Consider the following 20,070-nt stretch of genomic DNA (forward strand, 5'->3'; position numbering starts at 1 on the left):
GAGCAAGCACCACATGGCCTTGGAGGCTGCATTAAGGAAGCAGAGCTGGAGGTAACAGTGCAGCTTTACAGGTGCAAGAGCAAAAGCCTGGAATTTTGAAGCTGTGCTTGGATGTTGCTTCACAGAATTCCTTTCTTTGGAAGAAAAGAGGGAATCTTGTTTCTAGAACTCTTCCTACCTCCATGCTCAGACATATTGCCCCTCAGCACATATTTTTCTCAGCCATTACACTTCAGTGCTAAGGTTAATATGTGATTTATTCTGCCTGTGCTACTCACTAGTTTCAAGAAGGGACAGTTCCTTGAGCTTGGCCACGTTTCCTTACCTGTTCATATCATCTAGGTGCTCAGCAGCAAAATAAAAGCTTTTGATCTTGGGGTGGCAGGCTTTGAATGCACTGTAGGGGAAAGAAAAACAAACCCATGGATTATACAAATGCAATGCAACAACTCCTTCATTTGTGTGCTTTAAAATGCAAGAGAGTTTGACCACCCAGGAAATGAGATGAGTTCAGGTGGCCCCAAACATGCAGCTTTTAGGATTGTGCCAGGTTTCAGCCAGGAAAAGGCACTTTAGCTGCCCCTTGTATGCTTGATCCATATGTGCATGAACACTCTTCAGCAATCACCTGCAGTTCACTGTAGATGGATGAAGTGGGGAGAGGCTGAGGGAGCTGGGGGGGTGCAGCCTGCAGAAGAGGAGGCTCAGGGCAGAGCTCATTGCTGCCTGCAGCTGCCTGCAGGGAGGCTGTAGCCAGGTGGGGTTGGGCTCTGCTGCCAGGCAGCCAGCAGCAGAAGAAGGGGACACAGCCTGAGGCTGTGCCAGGGCAGGTCTAGGCTGGATGTTGTTAGGAAGTTGTTGGCAGAGAGAGTGATTGGCACTGGAATGGGCTGCCCAGGGAGGTGGTGGAGTGGCCGTGCCTGGAGGTGTTGTAGCCAAGCCTGGCTGGGGCACTTAGTGCCATGGTCTGGTTGGTTGGGCAGGGCTGGGTGCTAGGTTGGGCTGGATGAGCTTGGAGCTCTCTGCCAACCTGGCTGATTCTGTGATGATTCTGTGATAAATAAAACAATCCCTGGAGATATTCAAGGTGAGGCTTGACAGGGATCTGGGCAACCTGATCTAGTGGAGGATGTCCCTGCTGAGTGTGGAGGGAGTTGGACTGGATGAGCTTCAGAGGTTCCTTCCAATCCAGACCATTCTATGATTCTATTTCTCACATCCCAAAGAGCTTTAACATTACCTTTACATCTAACAATCACAGAATTATGGAATCAGGCAGGGTTGGGAAGGACCACAAGGATCAGCCAGTTCCAACTCCCTTGACATGGGCAGGGACACCTCACACTAGATCAGGCTGTCCAGAGCCTAATCCAGCCTGGCCTTAAACACCTCCAGGGATGAGGCTTCCCTCACCTCCCTGGGTAACCCATTCCAGGCTCTCACCACCCTCATGCTGAAGAACTTCTTCCTAACATCCAGCCTGAATCTCCCCATTTGCAGCTTGGTTCCATTCCCCCCAGTCCTGTCACTCCCTGACATCCTAAAAAGTCCCTCCTCAGCTTTCTTGTAGCCCCCTTCAGATACTGAAAGGCCACAAGAAGGTCACCTTGGAGCCTTCTCCTCTCCAGACTGAACAGCCCCAACTCCCTCAGTCTGTCCTTACAGGAGAGGTGCTGCAGCCCTCTGAGCATCAAACACACAAGGGGCACTTGGGTGCTCTGATTGAGTTCTGCAGCAGAGGTGTAAGAAAGCAGCAATTCCCCAGGCCATTTTATGCAGTGGGCAATTTCATCTCATCTTCTCCTTCCACCAAAGTAATCACCACGTCTGGGTGGGGAGAATGACTGCATTTCATGCCTGATGTGAGATAAATGAGCAGGAAGAATATCTCTTTTCAGCTGGGTTGGATGAAGAATGATAGGGAGGGACTTGAAGATGCATAAAGTGCATCTGACAGTGATTAATCATGGACAGGTAGAATCACTTTGGAGAAGAGCTTGAAGGTTTCTCTTCAAGTAAGGACTTAATGACTTAAGAATCCCAAAGGAAACAAAGGGAACTGCAAACATGAGAGATGAAGATCAGCACCATTTGTTCTGAGGCACAGCAGATCTTTAACTGTATATTTATAGGCACAAAAAGATCAAATCATTCTCCTGCCTTCTGAGCTCAAAAAGCAATTGGTGAGGATGTTCTCAGTGCACAGCATCTTTGCTGCTTTTAATGTATGTGTCTTGTGTGCCCTGGTGGCCAAGAAGGCCAATGGGGTCCTGGGAGGCACTAAGAGGAGTGTGGCCAGCAGATGGAAGGAGGTTCTCCTGCCCCTCTACTCTGCCCTGCTGAGATCACACCTGGAATAGTGCATCCAGATCTGGGCTCCTCATTTCAGGAGGGACAGGGATCTGCTGGAGAGAGCCCAAGGAAGGGCTACAAGGATGCTGAAGGGACAGCCCTGAGGCTGCTTAGTCTGGAGAGGAGAAGGCTGAGAAGGGATCTGAGCAATGTCTATCAATAGCTGAGGGCTGCCCAGGTGAGACCACACCTGGAATAGTGCATCCAGTTCTGGGCTCCCGAGTTCAAGAGGGACAGGGATCTGCTAGAGAAAGTCCAAGGGAGGGCTGCAAGGATGCTGAAGGGACTGGAGCACTGCCTGGTGAGGAGAGGCTGAGAGCCCTGGAGCTGTTCAGTCTGGAGAGAAGGAGGCTGAGAGGGGATCTGAGCAATGTCTATCAATAGCTGAGGGCTGGGGTCAGGAAGGAGGGGACAGGAACAGCCTCTGCTCACTTGTGCTCAAGGGGTAAGGGATGGACACTGCAGCACAGGAACAGCCTCTGCTCACTTGTGCCCTGGCATAGCACAAGGGACAAGGGATGGACACTGCAGCACAGGAACAGCCTCTGCTCACTTGTGCCCTGCCATAGCACAAGGGGCAAGGGATGGACACTGCAGCACAGGAACAGCCTCTGCTCACTTGTGCCCTGGCATAGCACAAGGGGCAAGGGATGGACACTGCAGCACAGGAACAGCCTCTGCTCACTTGTGCCCTGGCACAGCACAAGGGGCAAGGGATGGACACTGCAGCACAGGGACAGCCTCTGCTCACTTGTGCCCTGACACAGCACAAAGGGGAAGGGATGGGCACTGCAGCACAGGAAGTTCCACCTCAACATAAGGAAGAGTTTCTTTAGTGTAAGGGTCCCAGAGCCCTGGCACAGGCTGCCCAGAGAGGTTGTGGAGTCTCCTTCTGTGGAGCCTTTCCAGCCCTGTCTGGATGTGTTCCTGTGTGAGCTGTGCTGGATTCTCTGCTCCTGCTCTGGCAGTGGGGTTGGACTGGATGATCTCTGGAGGTCCCTTCCAACTCCTCACATCCTGTGCTCCTCTGTGTACATTTAATGAAATACCTGAGAGGATTTGTTTAGGAAACCAAGGATATGAAATAGTTACCCAGGAAAGCTACTGCTAGCAAAGGTAGCCTCGAACTGGAGACAAAAAGCTTCTCCCTGATCCACTAGAGCATGATTAGGAGTTATGCAAGTCAGAGCAGATGCACACAGACATCTGCTCAGCTTAGAAAGGCATCAGCAACTCACTGAGACCCAAAGCTTGACTTGTTAAACTTGTCACAGCATCTGTTACACGGATTCTTAATGACCTCTTCCCCTCCCCCCTTTATCTGCCACCCAAGGAAGGAATTTCAATAGACACATTTTATCTTCTACTATCCAGTAGAGAGCAAATCAAGTAGACAAAGCACCCAACACCCATTTAAGCAGGGTACAAGCCTGAGAAATGAGTTGGCTTTATGCTGCTGCCCCAATAAAAGAGACAGAAAATGAAGCACTTCAGCAACGTTGCCCAAGGACACAGGACCAAAGGGTTCATTTTTTCTGCCCTTTGAGACAGCCATAAAGAATGGAGTTCATTCTGAAGAGAGCAGAACAACTGATCCAAGGTCACTGCCTTCCTTTAGAGCTCTCTGCCTTCCTTTAGAGCTTTCTGTACCACAGACCATAGCATTTCACTTCTGCAATGCAGAGAGCTTCACCACGAGGGTGGTGAGACACTGCAACAGGGCTGGAGCTATCAGGACAGGCTGAGAGGGTTGGGGCTGTTCAGTCTGGAGAGGAGAAAGCTCCAAGGAGATCTTAGTGTGGCCTTCCAGTAACTAAATGGGGGCTACAAGAAAGCTGGGGAGGGACTTTTTAGGATGTCAGGACTGGAGGGAATGGATCCAAGCTAGAGGAGGGGGGAGTTAGATTAGAGGTTAGGAAGAAGTTCTTCAGCATGAGGGTGGTGATAGGACTGAGGGAATGGATCCAAGCCAGAGGAGGGGAGAGTTAGATTAGAGGTTAGGAAGAAGTTCTTCAGCATAAGGGTGGTGAGACACTGGCACAGGTTGCCCAGGGAGGTGGTGGAAGCCTCATCCCTGGAGGTGTTTAAGGCCAGGCTGGCTGAGGCTGTGGGCAACCTGATCTGGTGTGAGATGTCCCTGCCCATGGCAGGAGAGTCGAAACTGGCTGATCCTTGAGGTGCCTTCCAACTCTGACCATTCTATGATTGCACAGTTGTTCATCCTGGAGAAGATGAACAACTCTGGGGAGACCTAAGAGCAACATTCCAGTACCTGAAAGGTGCTAAAAGAAGGCTATAGAAGGACTGGAGGAATGGGATGAGAGGCAATGGTTTGAAAAGAGAGCAGATTTAGCTTGGATGTCAGGAACAAGTTCTTCACCCCCAGAGTGGTAGAACACAGCAAGAGGTTGCCAAGGGAAGCTCCATTCCCATGCCCAGACTGGACAAGGCTCTGAGCAATCTGATCTAGCAGAGGAATGTCACTGCAGGGAAAGGGGAGAGGGGGTGGGGGGTGGCCTGGATGCCCTTTGGAGGTACCTTCCAGCCCATTCTCTGATTGCTTTGGAGCATGCTTACTATTTCTTGCGGCATTCACTGGCTCTGTCAATTTTAAACTCGGGCAGGCTGATGAATCCTTCTGCCTTTTCATCCTGCAAAGACAGGTCTGGAGGTTACTGCTGTGAAGGTTATCAGGGAAACAGAGAAACAAAAGACAAAACCCAAGCAAAACCCCCACCACAGTCAACGCCTGAAGGTGTTTTCCACTTGCCTGCTGCTTACATAAGGAAGAGTAATGCATGCCCTGCCCTGCCAAACCTCCCACACAAGTCCCTGGGCCATTTGGGGGAGCAGTGGAGGCAGATCTCCTTGGTGCAAAGCACCCACTTTGCTCCACATGGGTCACAGCTGAGCCAGCAGTTGAAAGCCACACAAAGTGACCATAACTATTCATAGAATCAGGCAAGGTTGGAAAGGACCACAAGGGTCATCTAGTTCCAAGCCCCCCTGCCATGGGAGTTGGACTGGATGAGCTTCAGAGGTTCCTTCCAATCCAGACCACTCTATGAGTCTATTTCTCACACCCCAAAGAGCTTTAACATTACCTTTACATCTAATAATCATAGAATCACAGAAGCAGGCAGGGTTGGAAGGGAGCACAAGGAGCAGCCAGTGCCAACCCCCCTGCCATGCCCAGGAACACCCTACCCTAGAGCAGGCTGCACACAGCCTCAGCCAGCCTGGCCTCAAACACCTCCAGCCATGGGGCCTCAACCACCTCCCTGGGCAACCCCTGCCAGCCTCTCACCACTCTCCTGCTCAACAACTTCCTCCTCACCTCCAGCCTCACTCTCTCCACCTCCAGCTCTGCTCCATTCCCCCCACTCCTGCCACTCCCTCACAGCCTCAAAAGTCCCTCCCCAGCTTTTTTGGAGCCCCCTTCAGCTCCTGGAAGGCCACAAGAAGGTCCCCTGGGAGCCTCCTCTGCTCCAGCCTGCACAGCCCCAGGCAATCTGATCTAGTCGAGGATGTCCCTGCTGACTGCAGAGGTTGCTGGACTGGATAACCTTCAAAGATCCCTTCCAACCCAACCCATTCTACGATTCTATGACACCTCTGGGCTTGAAAGGCAATTTAATATGAACCTCAGCATGACTCTTTGGGTGACTAAAGCCACTCCTGTAGGTAAGCACTCACAGCACTGCCTTCCCCCTCGATCGCGACCCAGCGCCCACGCAGGAGATTCGCTGAGAGCCAAGGAGCACAGCTGCTTACCTCTTCATTGATATACCAATACAGAGATGTATCCTTCAGGACAAACCAATATTTTTTCCATTTCTGGGAGAAATAACTCTTGGCATCTTTCTTTTTCCAGAGCCAGCCTTCGCAGTCTCCTCGACCCAGATCTTTGCACGAGATCCGCCTTTTGCTCTTGCCTGGAATGGGAGCTGAAATCAACAATCAGCTGCTGTGAAAGCATGGACTTGGCTACTGAATCGACAAGACAAGCAGCCAAGGAGCAAGATATATTCCCTTGAGCAAAGCAATCACAATTCTTTCCACCTCAGTTTGCCATGAATAAGTTATTCCAAACACCCTTTCCCCACCACAAAGTCTTACGGCCCCCAAAGCACGGTCGGGGCTTTGCGTGAGGATAAGGCAAAGCCAAACCAAACTGAACACAACAACCCCCCCCCCAAAGCAAACAAACACCACCCAAAAGCAGAGAAGATACTAGAGAGAAAAAAAAGAAGGAGAAAAAAAGGAGGAAGAAAAATGGTTGTCATTTTAAGAGTCAGCTTTCATATCAGATTAAGATGTAGATGGACTTTAGGACTGCTGACAACAGCGGTGGAAGCACTTCATGGGTGTTAAAAACTCCTCTCTTTGCAGCTCCTTTCACAGTATCACAGTATCATCAGGGTTGGAAGAGACCTCACAGATCATCAAGTCCAACCCTAAAGCCTTTGTAATTCCACAGCAAAGGTGGACAGTATCTGGTAGCAAGGGTTGCAGTGATGCCCTGGCCCTGAAGAGGGTAGAGTCTGGCACCAGCAGAGAAATGCAAGCAGAGAAGCATTAGAAAACCCTAAAGGCAAAACATCTCAACATGATTGGAGTTACCAAGACCCTCAGCCACCACCAAGACCACAATCATTAACAGTAGCAAGTCTCAGCAGGACACAAAAGTGAGTTGAGGTTTTTACCTTTGCTCTTCTTTTTGCTCTTCTGCTGTAGAGAAGACTGCTGGAATGTCTACAAGAGAAGCAAAAATGGAAGAGGTGAAAAGGCAGCGTTTGTGGGCAACAGAGGAAGTTCTCCTCCTCCTCTGCTCTGTGAAGGAGCTGGGAGGGCTGGTGGGCAGCAAGTTCTGCATGGGACAGAGAGAGATCCTGGGATACATAAGAGGAGTGTGGCCAGCAGATTGATAGAGCTTCTCCTCCCTCTCTGTTCTGCCCTGCTGAGACCTCACCTGGAATACTGCATCCAGTTCTGGGCTCCCCAGTTCAGGAGGGACAGGGATCTGCTGGGGAGAGTCCAGGGGAGGGCTACAGAGATGCTGAAGGGACTGCAGCACACAGTATCACAGTATTATTAGGGTTGGAAGAGACCTCACAGATCATCAAGTCCAACCCTTTACCACAGAGCTCAAGGCCAGACCATGGCACCAAGTGCCACGTCCAGTCCTGCCTTGAACAGCTCCAGGGATGGTGACTCCACCACCTCCCCAGCAGCCCATTCCAGCACTGCCCTGTGAGGAGAGGCTGAGGGACCTGGGGCTATGTGGGCTCACACTCCCCTGTGAGGAGAAGACTGAGAGGGGATCTGAGCAATGTCTATCAATAGCTGAGGGCTGGGGGGCAAGAGGGAGGGGACAAACTCTGCTCAGTTGTGTCCTGTGATAGAAGAAAAGAGTAATGGATGGAAACTACAGCACAGGAAGTTCCACCTCAACATGAGGAAGAACTTCTTGACTGTAAGGATGACAGAGCCCTGGCACAGGCAGCCCAGAGAGGAGTCTCCTTCTGTGGAGCCTTTCCAGCCCTGTCTGGATGCTTTGCTATGTGACCTGCTGTAGGTGCAGGTGCTCCTGCTCTGGCAGGGAGGTTTGGACTGGATGATCTCTGGAGGTCCCTTCCAACCACTAAAGTTCTGTGACTCTGTGACTTGCTAGATGTGCTGATCCCTTGCTGTAGACCCCTATCTGAAGACAGCTACTTAACAGTATTGCCACCTTAAGTGGTCAAAAGGGATGGAGGCCTCAGATGGCCTCCACAGTGAAGAAACAAGGAGCCTATATTTTTTTCTTGCCCTCTCTTGTCTCTGTTTTCCTTCTGCTGCTGGCATCAATTCAATCAGCAGCAGCTCTCAGCAAGCTGAGACAGTAACAGTCCCCCAGCTTACATCACATGAAATATTTTGACCTGTGTAGGACTAAAAGAGATATTTATGGCCCAGCAATAACAGTGACTGTGCAGAAATGTGTAAATAACTCCCTCCTAGATGCTTGGAAAATCTTAACCTACCTCAAAGTCACTGAAAAAAACTGAACTCCAAACTTTAGCACTCCTCTGTTCACAGCTGAGACAAGTCCAGTCCAGAGGAGGGCCACAAAGATGATGCAAAGGGCTGGAGCAGCTCTGCTGTGAGCACAGGCTGTGGGAGCTGGGGGGGGGGGGGGCAGCCTGCAGAAGAGAAGGCTCCAGGGGGACCTTAGAGCTGCCTGCCAATAGCTAAAGGGTTCCTGCAGGAAAGCTGCAGAGGGACTTTTCATAACCATGTCCAGAGAGAGGCCGAGGGGGAATCATAGAATCAGAGAACCATAGAATCAAGCAGGTTGGAAGAGAGCTCCAAGCTCATCCAGCCCAACCTAGCACCCAGCCCTGCCCAACCAACCAGACCATGGCACTGAGTCAGGGAGGTGGTGGAGTGGCCATCCCTGGGGGTGTTGCAGCCAAGCCTGGCTGAGGCACTTAGTGCCATGGTCTGGTTGGTTGGGCAGGGATGGGTGCTAGGTTGGGCTGGGTGAGCTTGGAGCTCTCTTCCAACCTGGTTGATTCTATGATTCTAAGTGCCCCAGCCAGGCTTGGCTGCAACACCTCCAGGCACAGCCACTCCACCACCTCCCTGGGCAGCCCATTCCAGTGCCAATCACTCTCTCTGACAACAACTTCCTAACAACATCCAGCCTAGACCTGCCCTGGCACAACTTGAGGCTTTGGCCCCTTGTTCTGTTGCTGGTTGCATGGCAGAAGAAACTGACCCCAACCTGGCTACAACCTCCCTTCAGGTAGTTGGAGACTGGAATGGGCTGCTCAGGGAGGTGGTGGAGTGGCTGTGGCTGGAAGTGTTGAAGCCAAGCCTGGCTGGGGCACTTAGTGCCATGGTCTGGTTGGTTGGGCAGGGCTGGGTGCTAGGTTGGGCTGGATGAGCTTGGAGCTCTCTGCCAACCTGGCTGATTCTATGACTCTAAATCTGCTGCACGATGCACTCTTATCACCCACCCACAAGGCCAGACTGCAACATATGTTCACTGAATTCTGGCACATCTTAAGTCTTGACCAAGTACTTTGGCAAAGAGCTTGTCCTACTTTCCAAGAGCCCACCTCTCCTGCTAAATCCAGGGCCAAGCAGGAATTGAAACAGACAGCAGCATTCTGTGCTAAAGAGACCTGTTAATGGACTCAAAATAACAGCTGAAATGCAAACAAGTCTGCCCCTAAAAAAGATGAAAGGGATGAATGTCTTAACCCAAAGAGAAGTAGTCCCTGCTGAAGAAAATGTCAGCCTGTTTAATCATACTGGGAGTTGTCTGCTTCCAGCTGCCCAAAATACCACCAGCAAAGCAATCGACTGCAGCAGTACAGGTGTGGGAGGTGATCTGCTGGAGAGGAGCCCTGTGGAGAAGGAGCTGGTGGGCAGCAAGTTCTGCATGGCACAGCAATGGGCACTGCTGGCCAAGAAGGCCAGTGGGGTCCTGGGAGGCACTAAGAGGCATGCATCCAGCAGATCAAGGCAGGTTCTCCTTCCCCTCTACTCTGCCCTGCTGAGACCTCACCTGGAATAGTGCATCCAGTTCTGGGCTCCCCAGTTCAGGAGGGACTGGGATCTGCTGCAGGAAGGGCTGCAAGGATGATGAAGGGACTGCAGCACTGCCTGGTGAGGAGAGGCTGAGAGCCCTGGGGCTGCTTAGGCTGGAGAGGAGAAGGCTGAGAGGGAATCTGAGCAATGTCTATCAATAGCTGAGGGCTGGGGGTCATAGAATCAAGCAGGTTGGAAGAGAGCTCCAAGCTCATCCAGTCCAACCTAGCACCCAGCCCTATCCAGACAACCAGACCATGGCACCAAGTGCCTCATCCAGGCTTTTTCTTGACTCCACCACCTCCCTGGGCAGCCCATTCCAATGGCAGGGTCAGGCAGGAAGGGACAGGGACAGCCTCTGCTCACTTGTGCCCTGGCATAGCACAAGGGGCAAGGGATGGACACTGCAGCACAGGGACAGCCTCTGCTCACTTGTGCCCTGGCATAGCACAAGGGGTAAGGGATGGACACTGCAGCACAGGGACAGCCTCTGCTCACTTGTGCCCTGGCATAGCACAAGGGGTAAGGGATGGACACTGCAGCACAGGGACAGCCTCTGCTCACTTGTGCCCTGGCATAGCACAAGGGGCAAGGGATGGACACTGCAGCACAGGAACAGCCTCTGCTCACTTGTGCCCTGGCATAGCACAAGGGGTAAGGGATGGAAACTGCAGCACAGCAAATTCCACCTCAACATGAGGAAGAGTTTCTTTAGTGTAAGGGTCCCAGGGGCCTGGCACAGGCTGCCCAGAGAGGTTGTGGAGTCTCCTTCTACCTGTCTGGATGTGTTCCTGTGTGACCTGTGCTAGATTCTATGCTCCTGCTCTGGCAGTGGGGTCTGCCTCAATGACCTCTGGAGGTCTCTCCCAACCCCTAACATCCTTTGATGCTATAATCAGATCAGTTGCCACTCCAGTTTTGCTCAGTGGATACAAGTAAACAGTCTTCACTTTCTAAGACTATAACTTAAATGCTACCTGTCAGCTTCTTATTAGCATGATGGTAGTGGCAGGTCAAGACCACAAAGAGAGCTGTTAAAAGCAGTGGTTTTATGCAGATGGACTACATACCCACAGTCAGCAAAATGCTAGGCCATCAGATTGTGGGAACCACTTCAGGATGCAACAATTTGCATCTGCTGGCACTTTCCAGAACAACTTTGAACAAGGAAAACAGCAACCACCACCTTCCTCTGCATTACCAGGCTCATATTTGCCACTGCAAAGGGCTGCCCAGGGAGGTGGGGGAGTTGCTGTGCCTGGAGGTGTTCAAGCAAAGCCTGGATGGGGCATTAAGTGCCATGGTCTGGTTGGGTGCTGGGTTGGACTGGATGAGCTTGGAGGTCTCTTCCAACCTGGTTGATTCCATGATTCTGTGATATTGTTTTTATGCATTCCACCTTGTTTACAGGACAAAAGGATGCCATCTGTGTTGCAATTAGATTCAGAAATACAGATATAGAGCCCTGCAGAGAGACCTGGCCAGGCTGCATGGGTGGGCAGAGGCCAATGGGATGAGAGTGAACAAGGCCAAGGGCAGGGTTCTGCACTTTGGCCACAACAACCCCAAGTAGCACTGCAGGCTGGGGCCAGAGTGGCTGAGAGCAGCCAGGCAGAGAGGGACCTGTTTAAGGGCAGGCTGGCTGAGGCTGTGTGCAGCCTGCTCTAGGGTAGGGTGTCCCTGGGCATGGCAGGGGGGTTGGAACTGGCTGCTCCTTGTGGTCCCTTCCAACCCTGCCTGATTCTATGCTTCTGTGATTCTATGAGAGTCTGCTCAGCCAAGCCACGAGCAGCCAATTTGCCTACAAGAGCAGAGGTGGTTGTCCCAAGAGCAGGAACCAGTGGAACAGCAGCAGTCCCAGAGAGGTTTGAGGGGCACCATTCCCAACAGGTGTTCTCCCATCAGGAGCAGAGAGCAGCTGCTTTTGTGGCTGCTGTTTCCCACTCACATGGTACAAAGCAGGTTCTGGTCCAGGCGTGCCCATCACGTCCTGTCTCAACGAGTCCATCTGTAAGCTGGGTAAGAGGGAGTAGTGACTTGGGCTGCTGCTCTTGTCCCCCTTCTTTTTGGACTTCTTCCCAGTGTCCTTTTTGCTGTTCCTTTGGAACATGTAGTCCTCCTGCCCTATTTTCTCGTTGCTCATGTAGCGAAGCAATGAGTTTTCTGTGGGAGGAAAGGCAAAGCAAAGCAAAGCGTCAGTGTGAACTGCTGCACCTCTCTCAGTCCTGCTTCTGAACCACACCACCATCCTGCTAACATCTACTGCCAACTGCAGCCCTTCAAAGGCTGCTTCATCAGCAAACCCATCCACTCCTTTCACCTGGCTAGACAAAGAAAATTCATGATCCATTGCATTCGTGATCCTACTGCATCCAGCTCTGGAGCCCCTGGGACAAGAGGGATGTGGAGATGCTGGAGAGTGTCCAGAGCAGGGCCAGGAGGATGCTGAGAGGCTGCAGCAGCTCTGCTGTGAGCACAGCCTGAAAGAGTTGGGGCTGTGCAGGCTGGAGCAGAGGAGGCTCCCAGGGGACCTTCTTGTGGCCTTCCAGCATCTGAAGGGGGCTCCAAAAAAGCTGGGGAGGGACTTTTGAGGCTGTGAGGGAGTGTCAGGAGTGGGGGGAATGGAGCAAAGCTGGAGGTGGGGAGAGTGAGGCTGGAGGTGAGGAGGAAGTTGTTGAGCAGGAGAGTGGTGAGAGGCTGGCAGGGGTTGCCCAGGGAGGTGTTTGAGGCCCCATGGCTGGAGGTGTTTGAGGCCAGGCTGGCTGAGGCTGTGTGCAGCCTGCTCTAGGGTAGGGTGTCCCTGGGCATGGCAGGGGTTGGAACTGGCTGATCCTTATATTAGAATCATAGAATCGTAGAATCAACCAGGTTGGAAGAGACCTCCAAGCTCATCCAGCCCAACCTATCACCCAGCCCTATCCAGTCAACCAGGCCATGGCACTCAGTGCCTCATCCAGTCTTTTCTTGAAGACCCCCAGGGACGGTGCCTCCACCACCTCCCTGGGCAGCCCATTCCAATGCCAATCACTCTCTCTGTGAAGAACTTCTTCCTAATATCCAGCCTATACCTACCCTGGCACAACTTGAGACTGTGTCCCCTTGTTCTATTGCTGGTTGCCTGGGAGAAGAGGCCACCCCCCACCTGGCTACAATGCCCCTTCAGGTAGTTGTAGACAGTAATAAGATCACCCCTGAGCCTCCTCTTCTCCAGGCTAAACAGGCCCAGTTCCCTCAACCTCTCCTCATAGGATTTGTGTTCCAGGCCCTTCACCAGCTTCATTGCCCTTCTCTGGACATGTTCCAGCACCTCAACATCTTTCTTGAATTGAGGGGCCCAGAACTGGACACAGTACTCAAGGTCTGGCCTGACCAGTGCTGAGTACTGTGCTCCCTTCCAACCCTGCCTGATTGTAGGAATATAAGATCAAAGATCACATTGGGTGATTCTGTGCTCCACAACCTTTCTGGGCAACCTGTGCCAGTGTCTCACCACCCTCAATAGAAAGAACTTCTTCCTAACATCCAGTTTGAATCTCCCCTCTCTCTTCCTCATGTTCACAGGCTCACAGGATGTTAGGGGTTGGAAGGGACCCAAAGAGATCATCGAGTCCAACCCCCTGCCAGTTTAAACCCATTCCTCCTCCTCCTGTCATTACAAGACCTTCTCAACAGTCCCTCCCTAGCCCTCCTGTAGCCCACTTCAGATACTGGCCAGCCTGCTCTAGGGTAGGGTGTCCTTGCCTATGGCAAAGGGGTTGAAACTGGCTGCTCCTTGTGGTCCCTTCCAGCCCTGCCTGATTCCATGATCCACACAGCTTTCTGGCATCTTTTTTGTCTTGTGGTTTTCAAACAACGAGCAGTGGGACCCTGATGGTCGTACCTGTGACCTAGGGGCTTTGTTTTCTTTACCAAGACCTTAATGAGCACAACTGAAGGTGGTCTCATGCATTTCAAAGTAATTTGCTTTGAACAGTTGAGATGAATCACCAGATCAGCCATACTTGCCCTGAATACTCCTCCAGCTTGGAACATCCTGAGCCAGAAGCAATGGAAACCTCAGCAGGTTTGTCTTTCACAAGCCTGTCTGCTCTTTGGAGGTCCCTTCCAACCCAACCCAGTCTCTTTTAATGTATTTGTGGGAATTTTAAGGGCCCAGAACCTTGTGCCACAAAGGGTTCCTTGGCCTGAACCCAAACTGCACAAGGAGACAGCACTGAGAATCATAGAATCAAGCAGGTTGGAAGAGAGCTCCAAGCTCATCCAGCCCAACCTAGCACCCAGCCCTATCCAATCAACCAGACCATGGCACTAAGTGCCCCATCCAGGCTTTTCTTGAACACCTCCTTGCAGCTACCCAAGGTCAGGCTGGACAAGGCTCTGAGCAATCTGGTCTAATAATGGAGATGCCCCTGCTGACTGCAAGGGGGTAGGACTGGATGAGCTTTGGAGGTCCCTTTCCACCCAAACCATTCTCTTTTCTTGTGTTTGTGGGAATTTGAAGGATTCAGAACCTTGTGCCACAAGGGGTTCCTTAGCCTGAACCCAAGCTGCCCAAGGAGACAGCACTTAGAATCATAGAATCATAGAATCAAGCAGGTTGGAAGAGACCTCCAAGATCATCCAGTCCAACCTAGCACCCAGCCCTATCCAATCAACCAGACCATGGCACTGAGTGCCTCATCCAGGCTTTGCTTGAACACCTCCTTGCAGCTACTCAAGGTCAGGCTGGACAAGGCTCTGAGCAACTTGATCTAATAATGGAGATGCCCCTGCTGACTGCAAGGAGGTAGGACTGGATGAGCTTTGGAGGTGCCTTCCAACCCAAACCATTCTATGATTTGATGTCTCCAGGGTCTTGTGTTGGAAAAAACCTCCCAGTGAGAAGCCTATTTCCTCACTTCATTCCATAGAGGATTTTACAAACCATTTCCTGGCTGAACTCTCCCAACCTGTTAATGGTCATAGCTTGGAAGCCACTTACAGACATCTGATCCTTTGGTTTTGTTGTCTCCTAAACCCTTTTCATCTCTTCAATCCTCAAGAGAGGAAGAGAGCAGAACTGCACACACACAGAGCACGAGCAAGAACCTAAAGAGCAACATCAGAAATGCTCCTTAAGTAGCCTTCTTCCTTCTCCCACTGGTTGGTTTGTTCTCTCCTGAACATTCAGTCAGCATTTGCATGGGGACATTTATCATTACTCTAACATCTTGCTCCTGGGTGATAGAAGCCATCTCAGAGGTTAGCATTTGGCAGGGAGAGTTACAGATCTGAGCCTCACAAAATCAGAATTGTTGAAGATCTTCTCCTCAATGACTTTGGAGGCCAATCTCAGGCTGCTCTAGAATGTTGTTATGGAGCAAAGCTGGAGGTGAGGAGGAAGTTGTTCAGCATGAGAGTGGTGAGAGACTGGAATGGGTTGCCCAGGGAGGTGGCTGAGGCCCCATGGCTGGAGGTGTTTGAGGCCAGGCTGGCTGAGGCTGTGTGCAGCCTGCTCTAGGGTAGGGTGTCCCTGGGCATGGCAGGGGGGTTGGAACTGGATGATGCTTGTGGTCCCTTCCAACCCTGACTGATTCTGTGATGCTGTGAAGCTGTGATTCTGTGATGCTATGATGTTCTGATTCTGTGATGCTATGGTTCTGTGATGCTATGATGCTGTGGTTCTGTGATGCTGTGATTCTGTGATGCTATGATGCTGTGATTCTGTGGTGCTGTGATGCTGTGATGTTCTGATTCTGTGATGCTGTGATTCTGTGGTGCTGTGATGCTGTGGTGCTGTGATACTGTGGTGCTGTGATGCTGTGGTGCTATGATGCTGTGATTCTGTGGTTCTGTGATGCTGTGATGTTCTGATTCTGTGATGCTGTGATTCTGTGGTGCTGTGATGCTGTGATTCTGTGATGCTGTGAAGCTGTGATTCTGTGATGCTATGATGCTCTGATTCTGTGATGCTGTGGTGCTGTGATGCTGTGATACTGTGGTGCTGTGATACTGTGGTGCTGTGATTCTGTGATGCTGTGGTGCTGTGATGCTGTGGTGCTGTGATACTGTGGTGCTGTGATGCTGTGATTCTGTGATGCTATGATGCTGTGGTTCTGTGATGCTGTGATTCTGTGATACTGTGGTGCTGTGATTCTGTGATGCTGTGATTCTGTGATGCTGTGATTCTGTGATACTGTGAAGCTATGATGCTGTGGTGTTCTGATTCTGTGATGCTGTGATTCTGTGGTGCTGTGATACTGTGGTGCTGTGATGCTGTGGTGCTATGATGCTGTGATTCTGTGGTTCTGTGATGCTGTGATGTTCTGATTCTGTGATGCTGTGATTCTGTGGTGCTGTGATGCTGTGATTCTGTGATGCTGTGAAGCTGTGATTCTGTGATGCTATGATGCTCTGATTCTGTGATGCTGTGGTGCTGTGATGCTGTGATACTGTGGTGCTGTGATTCTGTGATGCTGTGGTGTTGTGATGCTGTGATGCTGTGGTGCTGTGATACTGTGGTGCTGTGATACTGTGGTGCTGTGATGCTATGATGCTGTGGTTCTGTGATGCCGTGGTGCTGTGATTCTGTGATACTGTGAAGCTGTGATGCTGTGGTGTTCTGATTCTGTGATTCTGTGATTCTGTGGTGCTGTGGTGCTGTGATACTGTGATGCTGTGATACTGTGGTGCTGTGATACTGTGGTGCTGTGATACTGTGGTGCTGTGATTCTGTGATGCTGTGATTCTGTGATGCTGTGGTGCTGTGATTCTGTGATACTGTGAAGCTATGATCCTGTGGTGTTCTGATTCTGTGATGCTGTGATTCTGTGGTGCTGTGGTGCTGTGATACTGTGGTGCTGTGATGCTGTGATACTGTGGTGCTGTGGTGCTGTGATGCTGTGATTCTGTGATGCTGTGATGCTGTGGTGCTGTGATACTGTGGTGCTGTGATACTGTGGTGCTGTGATTCTGTGATTCTGTGGTGCCGTGATCCTGTGATGCTGTGATTCTGTGGTGCTGTGATGCTGTGGTGCTGTGACGCTGTGATTCTGTGATGCTGTGATGCTGCGATTCTGTGATGCTATGATGTTGTGATTCTGTGATGCTGTGATACTGTGGTGCTGTGATGCCATGATGATATTATGCTGTGTTTCTGTGATGCTGTGATTCTGTGATGCTATGATGCTATGTTGCTGTGATCCTGTTTTCCATCCCAAAATGAGCTGATGGAGACAAAGAAATGCAATGTGAACTTCTCACTGAAGCACACCAACGTTTATCAAGGAACAATCACCCATTTGTCCTCTGGCCTTGTAAAATGAAGATGCAAAATGGGGCTGAACACTATGGGTGAAGCAAATAAAAGGCTGAGATAAAAGCTGAGCCAAACTGCAGGGCTCTCTGCAGTTGTGATTTGCTTTTGCCTGGCTGAGCAATTGCCTCAGGCCTAAGAGAGGCTCTGCAACACCCAAAAAAATGAAGTCTGCATGATGACAGAACCCAAGTGAGGTTCACCAAAAGAATAACAAGAGATATAGCTATAGATATATCTAAGCAAGCAGCAAAATGAGGTTAAAATATCTAGCTTAAAGCATGGTTAAAGCCATAATGCCTTGTACAAGATGTTGGTTCAGATCACTTACCTCTCCTACTCTCTCTTTTTATTTTATTGGGATCTTCATAATCCCCCACCCAGTTATATTCTACTGGCATAGAAATAGGCCTCAGTTTCCCTGGAAACAGAGGAAAAAATTGAGATCATGCACTAGAAGGCAGCATTAAACTAACATCCTTCAGGAGAGAGAACAAATTAAGTGCTAAAGCCACAAAGTTCTACAGGGCTGCTCATGAAAGAGAACCCAATATCACCTCTGAACAAGAGGTTAAGGCAAGAGCTCTGTTTTCTTTAGCAGACAAGAGGCAGCTAAGCAGTTAGAAAAGAAATCCCTTGAGTGGGCTGAGGTTTGTGACTGGCAAACACATTCAAAGTGCTTTGGGCTTTCACTAAGCTGGAGATGATTATTACCCTGGGAGGCTCTGGCACACACATGCTGAAGTGTTTCAAAGAGAGCTGCTGAGGTGCTGGAAGGTGTTTGGAGCAGGGCAGCAAGGCTGGGGAGGGGCCTGGAGCACAGCCCTGTGAGGAGAGGCTGAGGGAGCTGGGGGGGTGCAGCCTGCAGCAGAGGAGGCTCAGGGCAGAGCTCATTGCTGTCTGCAGCTGCCTGCAGGGAGGCTGTAGCCAGGTGGGGTTGGGCTCTGCTGCCAGGCAGCCAGCAGCAGAAGAAGGGGACAGAGGCTCAAGCTGTGCCAGGGCAGGTCTAGGCTGGATGTTGTTAGGAAGTTGTTGTCAGAGAGAGTGACTGGCACTAGAATGGGCTGCCCAGGGAGGTGGTGGAGTGGCTGTGCCTGGAGGTGTTGCAGCCAAGCCTGGCTGGGGCACTTAGTGCCATGGTCTGGTTGGTTGGGCAGGGCTGGGTGCTAGGTTGGGCTGGCTGAGAAAGAGAAAGAAAAAGAGAAAGAAAATTAAAAAAGAAATGGAAAAGGAAAAGAAAAAGATAAAAAAGGAAAAAAAAGAAAAAAGAAAAAGAAAATTAAAAGAAAAAGTAGAAAAATAAGAAAAAAAGAAAAGAAAAAGAAAGGAAAACAAAAATGAAAAAAAGGAAAAGGAAAAGAAGAAAAGGAAGAAAAAGAAGAAAAAGAAAGAGAAGAAAAAGGTAAAAAGAAAAAAAAAGAAAAGGAAAAGTAGAAAAAGAAAAAGGAAAAGAAAAAGAAAAAAGAAAGGAAAAATAAAAAAAAGCAAAAGGAAAGGGAAAAGAAGAAAAGGAAGAAAAAGAAAAAAAAGGAAAAGAAAAGGAAAAGGAAAAGAAGAAAAAGGAAAAAAGAAAAATGAAAAGGAAAAGAGGAAAAAGAAAAAAAAGAAAAAAGGAAAAAGAAAGGAAAAGAAAAAGTAAAATAAAGAGAAAATAAGAAAAAAAAGGAAAAGGAAAAGAACAAGAAAAAAAGAAAAAGAAGAAGAAAAAGGGGGAAAAAAGGAAAAGGAAAAGAGGAAAAAGAAAAGAAAAAGAAAAAGCAATGATTCCTCCAATCCTTCCTCCAGTTCTGCTGTCCCCACCCTAAGGAGGGCACAGCTGCTGGAGTGAGTACAGAGGAGATTACAAAGACAATCCCAAGGCTGGAGCAGCTCTGCTATGTTGAGGGAGCTGGGGGTGTGCAGCCTGGAGAAGGAGAGAAGGCTCTGGAAGGACCTTAGACCTGCCTTCTAATAGCTGAAGGGACCCTGCAGGAGGGCTGCAGAGGGACTTTGCATAAGGGTGTCCAGCAATAGGGCAAGGGAGAATGGTCTGAAGCTGAGGCAGAGCAGCGTTAGACTGGAGCTGAGGAAGAAGTTCTTTAGTACAAGGGAGGTGAAACCCAGGAATAGGCTGCCCAGGGAGGCTGTGGATGCCTCCTCCCTGGGGCTGTTTAAGGCCAGGCTGGATAAAGCCTTGAGCAGCCTCCCTGCAGGCAGCTGCAGGCAGCAATGAGCTCTGCCCTGAGCCTCCTCTGCTGCAGGCTGCACCCCCCCAGCTCCCTCAGCCTCTCCTCACAGGGCTGTGCTCCAGGCCCCTCCCCAGCCTTGCTGCCCTGCTCCAAACACCTTCCAGCACCTCAGCAGCTCTCTGCAATGGAGGAGCCCAGAACTGGACACAGCACTCCAGGGGTGGCCTGAGCAGTGCTGAGCACAGGAGTGGGCACAAGAACCTCCCTTGTCCTGCTGCCCACACTGCTCCTGAGCCAGCCCAGGATGCCATTGGCTCTGCTGCCCACCTGGGCACACTGCTGCCTCCTCTGCAGCTCCTCTCTGCCAGCACCCCCAGCTCCCTCTCTGCCTGCCTGCTCTCAGCCATTCACTCTGGCAGCTGTGAGAGATACTGACTGGAGGCTTACATACAACAAACCTCACTCTGCTGCTGTGTCAGCATCCTTATGCTAGGGCAAACTTCTGCCACTCTGCTCTGCTAAGATCACACCTGGAGTCCTGCATCCAGCTCTGGAGCTTTCAACATTAAAAGGACATGGACCTGATGAAGAGGGTCCAGAGGAGGGTGTGCTCCATCCCCAGCCTGTTGTGCTGCTTGGGTTTGCTGTGGCTGAAGTGCAGAACCCTGCACATGG

The 20,070-nt window shown here is 50.7% G+C and overlaps 1 protein-coding gene across 12 annotated transcripts in view; it reads right to left on the reverse strand.

Moving 5' to 3' along the window:
* CNKSR2 (connector enhancer of kinase suppressor of Ras 2) overlaps positions 1–20,070 on the reverse strand; it is a 215,150-nt gene that overhangs the window by 58,127 nt on the left and 136,953 nt on the right. For 9 of the 12 annotated variants that reach the window (XR_010304183.1, XM_064152025.1, XM_064152019.1 and 6 more), the window contains 6 exons: positions 17,559–17,648; positions 11,882–12,096; positions 7,059–7,107; positions 6,127–6,299; positions 4,930–5,003; positions 326–397 (listed from right to left, as the gene is read on the reverse strand). Coding sequence is in view for 11 of the 12 variants with exons in the window: in XM_064152025.1 (XP_064008095.1) it covers positions 326–397; positions 4,930–5,003; positions 6,127–6,299; positions 7,059–7,107; positions 11,882–12,096; positions 17,559–17,648 (673 nt within the window). In the remaining variant the exon portion in view is untranslated. The remainder of the gene's footprint in view (positions 1–325; positions 398–4,929; positions 5,004–6,126; positions 6,300–7,058; positions 7,108–11,881; positions 12,097–17,558; positions 17,649–20,070) is intronic. The other 3 variants (XM_064152024.1, XM_064152021.1, XM_064152018.1) reach the window with 2 other exon arrangements.

Source organism: Pogoniulus pusillus, chromosome 12, assembly GCF_015220805.1.
Source record: "Pogoniulus pusillus isolate bPogPus1 chromosome 12, bPogPus1.pri, whole genome shotgun sequence".
Lineage (NCBI taxonomy): Eukaryota > Metazoa > Chordata > Aves > Piciformes > Lybiidae > Pogoniulus > Pogoniulus pusillus.